A 14,222-nucleotide genomic window follows, 5' to 3' on the forward strand; every position below is an offset into this window, starting at 1 on the left:
GTAGCTTTGTCTGAATGCTTTTTTGGAACTCTGCGTTCTTAAAGTGAGTGGCTGACTACTTCAGGAGTCTTCAACTCCTAGCATGTATTCAAGAGATCAGTGGTATGTGTGTTGAGTGAAGCAGATCCAAAGGCTGATCTCCAAGTAGTGGAAGATAGCCCTGCACTTTACTGAGCATGTTTTCATATAGGTTTGTAAGAAAACCCAAGCAAAAGGATAAAAACTCTACTGTATTTGTTCTGGTACATTAGAGAAAAAGAAATTGTGTGGACTTCAAATTAAATGCTTCCATTGGGCAACAGTCCTGATTCTAGCTTTGCAAATTTATGGAAGTGTATTCTGGCTCATACAAAACTACCCAGCTGAACTTCTGTGACAGATGCACTATTTCTTCTCCTTTAAAGTTCATTCATACAAAAATATGTCTCCAGTGAGACGTGTTTATTAACTTGAGATCCTTCTCAGATGAGACATACTGTTGCCTTTTTAAATTTACACAAATAGTTTTCACAACACTCTCTTGCATTTGTTTCCAATGAACAAATATTCTTTGTTTAAAGTTGCATCTGCTCTGGATCCTCTGAAATGTTACTCTGTGTTTGGATATTGAAATCTGGCATCTTATAATGAACTTGGTTTATGTTGCAGTTGACTGGGCTTTGACCCACGTACTGTTACTATCTGCCTCTGTCACTAGCAGAATCTTTATCCAGATAGAGGACAATTTCACTTACTACTTTAGGGTCCTTATTCTCTGTTGGGAGAGGTAAGCGTTCTCTGTTTTCTGCTTCTCTGGTAATAAAATCTGCTTAGGAAAATGTAATTGTTCTTTGTGGACCCAGAAGAAATGCTTTCACTTGATCCCATTTTTTGGTGTGTTTTTCAAAAACAGTGTATTGTCATTGCTTGTTTTAAAAACAAACTTTTCATTTATTTGCCAGCACTCAGGTGTAACATACTACATGGGAAGCTTAATTTTTCCTCAGTATATAATAGTTGCCTTTTACAGCAGGAGGCATGGATCCACGTTAGGTGGAACTTCTCTCTCCTTTGCCTGTAGGGGCTTTTTGAGAGCTAGCAGCTGTCTGCTACTAGAGTGACTCAGTTGGCTTTCATTAATTGTCATTATATTTTTTCCATAATTGTTTTTTGAAGCTTTTGAAGTGTTGCAGCTTTCTGTGGGATGCAGAGGGCGAGAGCTCGTGTTGTCAGCAGCTGATGGTTATTTGGTATGATTTGATATAGGATTAATTCAGTGTGGCTGGTATTCAGGCACTTGAAACTGTAATGTTCATTGCATAATTTGACTTCTTTAAAAAATACTTTCTTTGTATAATCTAACTGTAGCTATGTCTAGACCTATTTCCTGGGTATGGCTAAACAACTTTGAAGGTCAAGTGTGAGCTGATTTTTTTTCAACTTTCACACAAACAAAATATTATCCTCTTATATACGTTAGAACAAATGGAAACAGCAGACATGCGAAGTGCAGTTCTCACCAGCTTTGCAGACCTCCGCAACTTAGTAAGAGCTGTTTTCAGTCATTATAGCTTCCATTTGTAATTTGTGTGGTGCTTTGTTACAATCTATTTATATTGTTTCCTCTTGTAGTATTCGGTAAAACAAGATGACTCAGCAGCTCTGGTTTGGGAAAAATTTATAACAACTCTTCCTTCATGCTCCTCTATCCAATAGTTTTTAGAAGTCTGAGTGGCTTGGGTTGAAGGGATCTTAAAGGTGGTCTGATTCCAACTGCACTGCCATGGACGGTGAGACCTTCCAATAGGTCAGTTGACCCAGGTCCCCATCCAGCCTGGCCTTGAGCATTTGAAGGGATAGGACATCCACATTTTATTTGGGCAAGCTGTTCCAGTGCTCCACTACCCTTGTAGTAAATTTTCTTTCTTCTATCTAGTCAAGTCTACTTTTTTTTTTTAACCTAAAAAGCTTAATTTTGTCTCTTTCATGTCACTGTCTATTGTTCTCTTAGGTGTAGCTATTTCAGCATTTCCTTGTAAAACGTCTGTTTCTTAGATGCTTACAGGAAAAACTGTTGACTCTTTTCTTGTAGGGTTTGGTTCTGATCTGTTACTCTCACAGATGGTGGCTGCTGATGGTAATACCTTGTGCCTTTATTCAGTCATAGGTCTCGTTCATAGTAAATTCTCCTAAATTTCAGGGATTTGAGCATATTTGCAGTCTTTTCCATTGTAGTAGCATATTTGAGTGCTCTCATTCAACATTTTCTGTTCAGTAGATAATTGAAATGCTATTTTCTCTGAGAGGAGGCTGTCTCGTGGAAATAGCAGGAGATCATGTCCTTGTTTTGAATAGATTCCTCTTTGGAGAGTGATTTAAAATTGTAAATCTTAGTAGTTGTAGTGGAAATGCAAGCCATGGCTTGAACCAGTGATTGAGGCAGGGCCAGCCTGGGGATGCTCAGGCACCTGCAATGTACCCAAGTGACCACAAGGGGTGGAGTCAGGATCCACCCCTTTCCAGACCTCATTTAAGGGTTGGCAGAGGAGGGCAAGGGTATCTTGCTGGAGATCCCTGCGTGCCTGAAGCCTTCTGAAGGTGAGCAGCTTTTTTTCTGGTTTTTCTGTGCCCACTGTTCTTGCATTTGGGCAAATCCTTACTCTCTGCAGCCTGGGATCTTGCTGCTCCGCTGTCATTATTGCACTTTCTGTTGTGTTACCATAGTCTAATTAGAAAAATCTTAGCTTTGCTTTTCTTTTTCATGACTAAGATAAAAAGGTAAGCAAAAGAGATACTGATGTATCCTCTTAATTGATAACTTTGCCTCATTTCTTTTATTATGAAAAACTTTTTCTATGTGCTTATCTAGATATTTTTTTTATTGGAGGCTCTATCAGTAGAGGTTATCTGGGGTTGTGACTTAAGGGTTTGAATGCATGAAGTGCCACTTCCTGGAAGAGATTTGGGAAACAAAAGGTTTTTTTTTCTTGTTTTTTTTTTTTTTTGTTTTGTTTTGTTTTTGGAGGGAGGGTGGGAGAAGGTGGGAGGGAGAGTTGTGTGTGAAGTGGTCTCTTAATTTCTTAGTCTTCAGTTTGGGTAAAAGTTACTGCTAGGATTGTCAAAGAAAATCTTCAGTGTATTGCTCGTGCCTTAGTCTTCTCTATTTTGATAGTGATTGATCCCTTTAAGAACTGTTAATAAATATGAGTTCTGACACAATATAACATACTCAGGGTTTGATTTGTGTTTTTCATCTGAGCAGTCTGCCAGGCACCTGCTTTCTGTGTTACTTGTTACCTTGTAGTCGTCTATAATCACTTGTTACTATGTGTAGTCGTCTACTTAGTTACTTGTCTGTGAAATAAAACAAACATTGCTATGACATAAGCCTGTAGAATGTAAGTGCTTCCTAAATGGAACAAACTATTTGATTTCACTAGATTGAAGTTTCACTTAATTTTAAATATGCAGTGATAATTGGATATTTTCCATTTCATTTTTTAACTGCATGGCTTCCTTCCTCCCATTTGCATCTTCAATACTCTAAGCTACTGATGGTTTTACTTGAACAGTACTCTGGTTTTAAAAAAAAAAAAAAAAAAATACCTTCTCATCCCTCTCTCATAATGCTGACTTATGGAAAGCTTAGGCTTATAACAATCATAATTTTTCCATTATATGTTTTCAGAACCAGACTGTTCGGGAGCTGTCTGTTCCAGGATGTCTGCATCTTAGTCTTGAAGCACTTCAGCTCCCAGAAGTAGACAAATTGAAGAAGAAAGTTTATTTTGGGCTGCACTAACTATTTTTGAGACTGTCAGCCTACCTCTCTAGAGCGTTAGCTCAAGGTATTTTTGGTTGCTTTTTTCAGCTTCAGCATATTATCTGCCAAGCTCAAGGGAAGTAACTGAGATTCACTGTATACCTAAGTAACTGTAAGTCTGAAGGGTTTCTCCTAGGCTCGGGAGTCTTCTCCAAGCTTAATACCAATGCTTTGGCAGAGGTATGATGCTCCTGTCTGTGATAAAGCTGGTTAATGAGAAGTAGATCTTAGAACTATAATGCTGACAAGCACAGGATATTGTTAGCCACTCCTACACTTTGATTGATACTTAAATTAACTAGGAAAAACATTTTCTGAGAAATCAGACCTAGAGTGTCACAGTTGTTGTGTCGGAGAGGGGGTTCCTACTGGAACAGAAGGTGAATGATGACTTCTGTTTGAACTGAAACAGAAGTAAGCTTAGGTTGCTGACTTTGGAGTTTTAGGTTTAGTTTCACATATGAAGCTGACTGATGGGCTGCACTGTCACCTGCTGTTTCCTGATTTGATTGCTCTGGTGAATCACTTTTGCTAAATGAAAACTTAGATTACGTTATGACAGTTGACATATGTCTTACCTCAGGAACATGCCTTTTTGTGGTTGATAAGGTGCAACATATAACCTGCTGACATTTTCCAGCATGTTACGATTCTTCTGAAATCTGAACGTGATACATGAAAGGTGGTGCAAGGATCTCCGTTTGAGCTTCATAGCTGCAAATCCTTGGCCTACCATGTAGAGAGAATATGGAAACCTATCAACACTTTTGTACAGTAACTATTTTCTTACAGTAATTATGGTTCTCACTGGTGTTATAGTTTGGCTGCTGTGATTGACTTTTGGAGAACATAGGAGTTGAAGTGCTAGTTAATAAGGAAATGAGAATGGACCAAGGCTGTTGTGTTGTGTTGTTTTGTTTTGGTTTTTTTTTGGTAGGGGAGCACTAGGTGATATAGGCCTTCCGTACGACACAATATACTGTTTTGAAGAATTTTGTTCTTCAACTGTGTTTTTGTGTCCCTGAGATGATGCATGTTACAAATTCCATGTCACGTTTCGTGCTGGATAGCCATGGCAAAGGATATTGATGCTTGCGGTTGATAGTGATGAAATTGGAGTGTAGGGCTAGGGATTGTGGCTTGAATTAATTTGGAATCAAGTTTTAAGTAAATTTGTCATAATGGTAAAATGCAAAAATAAGTCTGTTCTCTGCAAATAATGGTTCAGTTGGATTTCTCATTTGAAAAGAAAACTACTTGTAAGGTTTTCTGACACACCTGTGTAGAAGTGTTAATTACACTAGCCTTTTTATTTGAAGTTTTTATGCTTTTTAAGAAGTATTGCTTTTTTGAAAATGACCATTAAAAAGCAAGTCTAATGGGACTCAACTCATTTAGCACAGGAGTCTGTTGCTCTTCTACAACTTGTTTGCCTTCTGCCAGGAGTTCTGTGCAATACCCTCAAGAAAGTGGTGAGTTGCCTTTGGCCTGAATTAAAGCAGAAGTGATGCTTTACAGAGCATTTTCTTAATAATTTTTCATTTTTTTCTGCAAGACTTGTTACTACTTTGTTCAATGCCACAATTAACACCACAGAGCCACCTCCTTAGGTGGTCGTTGCTTCATTAGAGCAAAGTAGTGTGCTTTTCACAGTGAGCTCTTTGAGAATATTTCTGTGATTCTTGTTAAGCTGCTAATGTGGTGTCCCTCCTTTGACTCACTTGGAACTTGTGAAGTTTCTTTTGGATCTGCCTCCTTTTTCTGCTGGAACTGGTGCATCACTGTTATTAACTGGTTTTCTTCCTTCCTAAGTGAAGTGATGGCTGAAGCCCAAGCTCAGCTACTTCCAGTGTTGACAGTTCCAGTACTGGAATTATACATAAGTCTACTGATTCTGAATTCTGCTAGCTATAGATTCTGATTTCTGCTAGCTATGTGGTAGCACATTGTAGTTTAAAAAAAAATAAGATTTGGGAACTGAGCCAGCTTTTTTCCTTTCCAGTTGTTGTGCGTAGGTATGCGTGTAGCTGGGCTTGGAAAGTATGCTATGGGAAAGCCTTCTTCATATTCTGCTACTCATCTTGGATAAACTCTGAAATAATGCTTCATTTCTGAAAATAGCACTTCATTACTATCTTTTGCTGTTTGAAAGAATACATTATTGAGAACATCTACTTGGAAAATGCGAGGTGTTTTTTATGTATCTCTATGATCAGAAGTAGTTAAGCATGTAGAAGGGCAAAACTGTATGTATTAAGAAGGGTGTTGTTGTTTAATGTGGCAGGTGGCAGAGCCCCCTATGATCTTAAGCTTGCTGCCCTTCTTCTCAGTGGGATGGGGGAGAGAAGTGGGGAGGATGGAGGGAAGCAACGTCTAACTCGTATGTTGAGATAAAGCAATTTACTCAGAGAAAAGGAAAAGGATGACAGTTTTGACTCTCTCTCTCTGTATATACGCATGTATATACCAAGTGATAGACAAGCAATTGCTCACTACCCACAGACAAATACTCAGCCAGCCTCCCAAGCAGCGTAAGAAGACTAAAAAGGACTTCCATCCCTTTTGTAACTCTTTCCCATATGATGTCATGTGATAAGGAATATCCCTTTGATCACTTCAAGTCAGCTGTCCTGATTCTATCCCCAGCTACTTGGCTTTTTGATGAGAACAGCCTTAGCTCTGTATGATGCTGCTTAACAAAGTACAAGCATCTATGTGTTATCAATGTGTTATCAGCATTATTTTTATCCTAGAGCTAAAACATGGCTTCCTACCAGAAGTTCTGAGGAGAGCAGTTCCATCCTAGCTGAAATTAAGGCTATATCCACCCCTTTTTCCATATCATTTACATCATGCTTGGGTCCCACAACTTCTACACATCCTAAAAAATTACTATCACCTATCTTGTTTATTAATATCTATACACAATATTTCCATGATCTATGGGTCATCCATGTAAATTCTCCGTAATATTCATTCTGTGTGTAACTTTAAGCTCTGTCTTTCATCTTTCAGTCTGTGAGAGATGATTCACAGTGAGTTACTTTGTGCTGAAGCTAGCTCTGGTTCTGTCAGTTTGTTCTCTAACCTCTGTAGTTCTTACTGTAATACTGTTAAAGAGACATATCAACTGTAATGATGATGACATACAGTATTTTATAACAGTTTAACACAGTAAAATTCTGATTACTGGTTGTTCTCACCCAGCATCAAATCACCTCAAGGTACGCAACAGATATTGCCACCCTTCCACGTTACCCACCACGTGCACTCAGTTCCTTGAGCAAAAGCAATCTTATGAGTAGAATCATAGAATGACCAAGGTTGGAAAAGACTTCTGAGTTAGATCATCCAGTCCAACCATCCACACATTGCCAGTATGTCCTGCTAAACTATGTTCCTTGGTACGACATATACACGTGCCTTGAACACCTTTGGGGTTGGTTACTCCACCACCTCCCTGGACATACTATTCCAGTGCTTGACCACAGTATTGGAGAAGAGAGGCTCTCATCCCACAGCCACCTTTCAGGCAGTTGTAGAGAGTGAAAATGACTCTCCTGAGCCTCCTCTTTCCCAGACTAAGCTATCCCAGCTCCTTCAGCTACTCCTCTTGAGGTCTGTGCTGCAGACCCCTCACCAGCTTTGTTGTCTAACTCTGAACACGCTCCTGCGCTTCGGTGTCTGTCTTGTAGCTAGGTGCCCAAACCTGAACACAGTACTTGAGGTATGGCTTGCCTTTTCCCGAGGCAGGAATAACCTAGTCTGGCTTGCCCAACCTTGTTCTTTGTGTGCCACCAGACTTCATCCCCTTCTATGGCGTGTGCGAGGCTTAATTGGTGAGGACCAGTTCAATTGGCAGATCTGAGTGCTGACTAACCAACTAGCTTTTGTGGAATGTGTGTCCCAGTGTTTGAGTATCGCAGCAGTCATTGTTCTCAGTGTAGCCAGTAACAGTCCATTGTATTGTTCAATTTTTTCCAGCGGTTGCTGTGTGGTAGGGGATGAGATATTCACTCAGTGCCATGTTCTTTGTCCCAGTGTTTATGAAGTTGTTTTAGAAGTGAGTCTGACTTGGTTCTTTCTGGAGTGCCATGTTGCCACGAGACTTGCTTTTCAAGACTCAGGATGGTATTTTGGGTGGTGGCCTTGGGCACAGGATGTGTTTCTATCCATCCAGGAGTTGCTTCCATTACTATAAGCACATGACATTTGCCACGGTGAGTTTGTGGGAGTGTGATACAATCCACCTGTTAGGCCTCCCCATGTTTGTATTTCTGCAATTGTTCTCCACAAGAGGTTTTATATGCTTCGTTTATGTATTTGCAGCACGTTTCACATTCATGGATGACCTTTGCAATAGCTGCCAGTAGTGTGGTATAGGGCAGCCCATCCAAGTAAAGCAAACTGTCCTGTGGTCTGCTGCCATAGGGATTGCAATGTGTGACTAGTCTCTTATGGCATATCATTTGGCTCCCTTTGAGTCAGCTGATACTGAAATTCCGGAATGCCTGGCATAGCAGTGCTTTACTCCTGTGAGACTTCATTCTGCAATAGGCCGCTATAGTCCGCTGTTACCTTTCACACTCCATTGGACTTCTGCAGTAGCTTTATGAGTGTTCTGAAGTGTGGAAGAGTCTTGTGATGACTACTTGGTTCTCCTGTTGATGGATCAAGTGATGAATGGGAATTAGGGAGTCCCAGTTGGTGTCATATCACTGCTGGTGTGCAATTGAAGTAGCAAAACATAGCGCCCTACCAGACATTTGGAAGTAAAAAAAATTTGCCCCCAAACAAGAAAGGTAGGTTTTATAGTTCTGTGAGAAAAATAGAAGGGTGAACTTCTGCCATTTGGTTTTGCAGTCTGTTTTATACAGAAGAATTTGTCGTTTGGATTGAGTAGTACAGATGAACGGATGGAAATATGATTGTATATACCAGTATCTCAAAGAGTTGTTGTATCATGGTAGAGCTGTAATGATAACAGTAATGCTCAGCTTTGTCAGTGCAGGTGTGTAGAAAGATTATTTCCAACAAAGAAAATAGTCTCCCTTTTTCTTTCTATATATGCGTAGGAAAACAGTTGGGAGCCATGTCTTGCATATATCCTGGGATGCATTTGTAGTGACTCTGAATTTGAAGCTACTTGCAACGGTTTTAAACTTTGTGCCTTAACAAAAGATAGCTTTATAGGACAAGAGATATTCTGCCTTGTTTCGAGGACGATAACTACAGTAAATGTAGTAGACAACTTGGGTATGATAAGCCTATAAGAATAATTAGCAGTTTGAGTTTTGTACCACTTGAAAGAGATCTCAGAACTTAAATAATATATCTTTGTATATTGAAAAGAGGTCAACTTTCATTTCCAGTAGAATGAAATAACAGTGGAAAAACTTGTTATCATATGCTGCCTTAAAAACTATGGTGTGGCTTCCAGGTGTGGAAGTAACTAATGAGCAGACTTCGTACAGAGTACGCAAGTACATTCTAGGGCTGTAGTGCTATGAAATGCTTAGTCTGAAGGAACTGAACTTTTTTAAATATGACACCAGACTGGCCTCAGATAATGTATGGCATGGGATAGGTTGGAGGGTGACATCAAGGGCGTTACAATCTTTTATTTCTATGTACCATTTAGGCAGCTGCAGGGAAGTCACAAAGGAGTTGCTATATCCAAAATATCCCTGATGCTTGCTATTTCCACACAGTAGGAAAATGTGTTTTGCTCAGATTCATTTGCTGTCAAGCTTCTGTAATGTCAAAATTGGAAGGCTCTTTGTCCAGTTGAGTGTTCTGACTTTGATTGAGTTGTTCTTTGTTGACTCATGGAAATGTCGCCTTTGTTAGTAGCATCCCTTTTCTATGCTGTTACTGGCCAGCTGAAATTAAATTTAACAATGGGACTTAATGGGACTTAAAGATGTATTAATATATATATATATATATATTTTTTGAGAGCTTCTGATTCTTCAAATGAGACAAGTACAACTGCTGATGATAATGTACCTCAGCTTCTCAACCACTTCTGAGAGCAGTAGTAGAGATGGGACAGGCTCTGCACAATGCTGGCAGTCAATATTCAGAGCTGTGAACTCATCTTTGCTTGCTCTCTTACTCAGAGAGCAGGTCCAGGGTAGGCTTTTGGGACAAATGTGTACCAACCATGTTTCACTGTTATTTTTAATGGATTTTGTGTTCAGAAAACCTAATTCTGTCCGCTTGTGTTGGTTTTTTTTCGTAGTTGAATCAGATGGGTTTGTTTTTATCTGCTGCCTTTAGCCCTTTCTCACTGTTCTTGAGTGTAAGTTACACTATTTCCCTTTAAAGCAGGTAAGACAAATAGGTTTAGCGTTACGCTATTGAAAAAGTATGCCTTCTTCCTTAGGAAACCTAAAAGAGGAAGTGTATTGTTTATTTGACTGCTTATTCTATAAGGAAGCCAGCAGTCCCAGTATAGATTGAGTTTGCTGTGGGATTTTTAGTCCTTCCCTTATCTGTATGAAGTTCATCAGGTTTTTCTGTTACTTACTTTGTTTTTGTACATATGGTTTGCATCTTCTGTGGCAGAGCTCCCATTAGTGGTAATAGTAGCTTTGCTTAATGCATCTCTAAACTACGCGAGAAAATGAAGAAACAGGATTATCAAGTTGATGAGGATTTCCATTTACACTGTTGTTTCTGCTTTGGCTTTTAAAATCATGTAAATATATACTCTCACTCAAGTAATCCGTATGTGAAGCCGTAGCACGCAAAGGACAGGAAAATAAAGCAGTGGAGAGAAAGCAGGAGAAGAGATAGATAAGAGTATATAACAGCAGCAAAGGACAGGTGAGTGACTTTCCATTTCAATTTTTAATCCCTTTGTTTTTGCGTTTATTTTGACTTTCTCACTCTGCTTCTCTACCAAACATCTCAAAATTTATCGTAGTAGAGATGAGTTTAAGCAGTATAACTTAAGCATACTTAATAAGGTGAGAGCAGGAGGAACTGTCCCAGGTCACTAATATTTAACTTGCATTGATTCTTTTTTAAGTAACAAAGAAGTCTTTAATTTTCAAAAAATTTTCTTATGGAATTAGTAATACAGCTGCTAAGTAAAACTTTGCTGGAGGACAGTTACTTGTGATAGATTGCTAATGAATGACTTGCATATGAGAGAAAAATACAGGAAGAAATTTAAATGTGTCATTTGCTTACAATGGATTTAGGCTTTAGGGTTAGGACGGAATATCTATATAGAGTGGTTAGTGCTTTCTAAAGAAAACAATTGAGTGCAAAGTCAACTGAAATGAGTGTAATGTATCTACTGTCTGTAGAGTTGCCGGTGGCCATCTGTACCTAAGCTATGACCTCTTCTTTTTTAAGACTTTTAGTTTCTTGAGCTTTTATCAGTGTTCAGTTCAAACTGCCATTTCCTGTTTGAGATACCTGCTTTTGGTTCAATTTCTTTAAAAGTTTCAGCCAAAGCTGTTCAGTTACAAGAAGGCGGCTAGTGAAAAGTATGCTGTTTTGCTTGTGTGAGAATATTCTGGTGTCTTTCTTTGATGCTCCAGTGCCCCCAAGCTCTGAAGCAAGGATTTGTAATTTGGCAGGAGTTCAGCCTTTGTGTTGAGCATTTGCCTTTTGCCTCCCTGTAAAAATCCACCCAAATTTCCAGACCGGTTTACAAGGCTTTGAAAGATTGCCATTTGCATGGGCTTAATAGGAATTTCTTAAAACTTCATAGTAGGTTTCCTTTAGATTCTGTTCACGCTGTGACTGCTTCAGGCAGAGATGAACTGCGTATTTCATCCTTTTTCTGCTGAAAATTGTAATGCCTGGATCTGGGTACTGACATGGAACTAAGAGTGGGCAGCATATTGTCATGTACTGCCACTGCCTATTCCCATTCCTGTTTGTTCTTCATAATAAAGGATGGGTACGAATGAGAAATGTTGAGCAGTGTGTGTCATGATCCCCTGTTCTTACGATTGCGGAATACGTGCATAGCTGGAAAAAATATTTCATTTCTAGTGAATGTTCAGATGATTGTTGTATTTAAGCTTCAGTAGTTAAATGGATTTCAAGGTTTTAATGATGTCACTCAACTATGTAGGCGTCAGTTAAAAAAATGGCAGAGACATGAAAAAGTTACAGGATGGAGATGTTATTTAGACAACTTAAATGCGAGCTTAATTTCTTCAAATGACCAGATGTAAATCTAGACCCCTTGCACTATTCAGCCTAGAACTTCATTCGTGTGTCTTAGGCACTTATTCCAAGAGGCAACTATTAGATTAGAAAGGGGAGCAGAATCTATTTTGAGGATGACTTTGGGGTTTGTACAATAAATTCGTTTGTTATGGAAGCTGGAATTTGAGTAGTAAGCAATGCACAGATTTCAGGAATAATTTTAAAAGGTGCCTGAGACAGCTGAGTACTGCTTGAGGAATTCTCTGCTTCGTTGTGGTCTCTTCACAGGATGCCCTCAGATAACTGCTCATACATTCTGTGTGTTCCAGTAGCTGATGTAAAAACTTCATTAACTTGTGGAGATGTGAACTTGGTGGGAGCTAAACCTCATCTCAAATACTGTGTGTAGCTAAGGACTTAAAATCTAGGTTAAAAGTAGGCAACATTTGACATCTGAACTTAATTGCCTATTTTACAGTTGAATAAATTACTTCTCATCACTGCATAAAGGCTAGGGAAGAAGCATGTGACTTTTTTGTACGTGAAGGTAACAGGCATTTAACTTAATTTAGAGCAAACAATTCAGTTCCACTGATCTCAAGGTACCTCTTTGTTTCTGGGGGTGAAGACCTTTCACTCTATGTAATTAATTTGACAATAAACAGTATGAGTCTGAACTGTACTGGATTTAACTGAAACTGATGAGACAAGGTGAATCAAGTGATCAATTTCTAACTGTTCCAAGCATGAGTTAAAAACATGAGTTTTATAGCTCTGAAACTTAACTTTTCATTTTGAATCATCAGTCAAACTTCTAAAACTTAGAGAGTAATATTAAAATGCAAGTTTGATTAGATGTGACTTATAAAATTTGCTACTAAATCATAGGCATTGTACCTTAGTATTAGTTGAATAAAATATTACTGAAATGCTCATTCTTTCCATTTATTGCGGAGATTAAAAGCATGCTTGCTGTTATCAGTTGACAACTGTGTTAGATAACGAATTTCCTGTATGTAAAGCTGCTTCAGCAATGGATCAGTTTTATCGCTATATAAAGCTAGCTGCTACCTGAAGCTGCCTACGCTAAAAAAGATTTGATAGGCTTTTCTGGAAAGGGCAGGGTTACAACAAACATGTGAATGGGTATCTGTGAAAGTTTCCGCTTAGGAGTGTAACTATTCTGCTAACACTTAAAGAATTTAATCATTTGGGATCGATCTGTTGGAGAACCTGTGGCAGTGGAAAGAATATTTTAAACAAGTACCTTAGTTTCATTTCTTTTTCAAAATACAGCAGTTTTAAGATACGGATCTTTTAACTTCGAATGGTTCTCCAGGTTCTTGATAATGCCTCTAAAATAGCAGATTGCATGTGGATCTTAAAAAAGCTTCAGCGAAGGCAACTTGTTTTAAGCATTTGATGGGATTCTTGTTATGCAGTGTGTTCAGGAGAAGGATGACACAGTTGAGCTGCCCAAGGCATACCTCTTCTTCAGAAGAACTCATCTGCTAAAAACAGCGGTTTAGCTGTGTGAAGTTCACTTGCTTGTGGACAACTGATTTATTTGTCTCCCACCCCCACCCTTCCCCCTAGGAAGTCTTCCACTGACTTGTGTGCTCCTCCACATGGTCTCTGTGCTGTGCTTTGAAGTAGGGCAACTAATTTTAATCAAAGATGTCACTATGCTTCTGCGTAACTTCTAGCTTGGTTTTAGTATGCTGACGTGTTAGTGATGTGGTTTAAAGTTAACAAAATGCAATTCTTCATTTGATTTGATGTTGGCTTCTGTAGGAATAAAAAAAAACATACTCAACTTGGTTGTTTGTGTGAAAGCAAACTCAGAATGGACTTCTAGAATGTAATTAAATGGCTGTGCAGCAATTGTTATTTAGCCAGGCATCTTTCTTGACACATAGGTGATTCTGTGGTTATCCTGCATTTTTTTTCCTCCTTCACCTTCTTATTACTTCTCAATATCCCTAATAGCTTAAGAAATTAAGGAAAAATTGCTTGTACGTTTTTAGTTTCTTTTCTATGTCATTCTAGAATACTTCAGTTCAGAGTGCATAAATTAGGATTTAAAAGATTTACAAATGTGCATTCTGTCATTGTGAGTTAGTAACAAGATCCAAATGTTTTGACTTGGCTTCTTCATGATTTTTTTTTTTTAAGATGAAGGCATAAATTTAAGAGCAGATTACTAAAGACAAAAGCAAATAACCATAGTCAAACAAATTAGTTT

General features: G+C 38.7%; 1 protein-coding gene across 7 annotated transcripts in view; it reads left to right on the forward strand.

Annotated features, from left to right (window-relative positions):
• ANAPC10 (anaphase promoting complex subunit 10) overlaps positions 1-14,222 on the forward strand; it is a 153,327-nt gene that overhangs the window by 17,476 nt on the left and 121,629 nt on the right. Inside the window, exon 5 of one of the 7 annotated variants that reach the window (XM_052690427.1) lies at positions 3,668-3,796. The exons of the other annotated variants lie outside the window; for them this stretch is intronic. Within the exon in view, the coding sequence (XP_052546387.1) occupies positions 3,668-3,781 (114 nt within the window). The 3' untranslated portion in view covers positions 3,782-3,796. Of the gene's footprint in view, positions 1-3,667; positions 3,797-14,222 lie in introns of those variants that run through there. 7 annotated transcript variants of the gene reach the window in all.

Source organism: Tympanuchus pallidicinctus, unplaced genomic scaffold (assembly GCF_026119805.1).
Source record: "Tympanuchus pallidicinctus isolate F22 unplaced genomic scaffold, pur_lepc_1.0 scaffold26, whole genome shotgun sequence".
Taxonomy (NCBI): domain Eukaryota; kingdom Metazoa; phylum Chordata; class Aves; order Galliformes; family Phasianidae; genus Tympanuchus; species Tympanuchus pallidicinctus.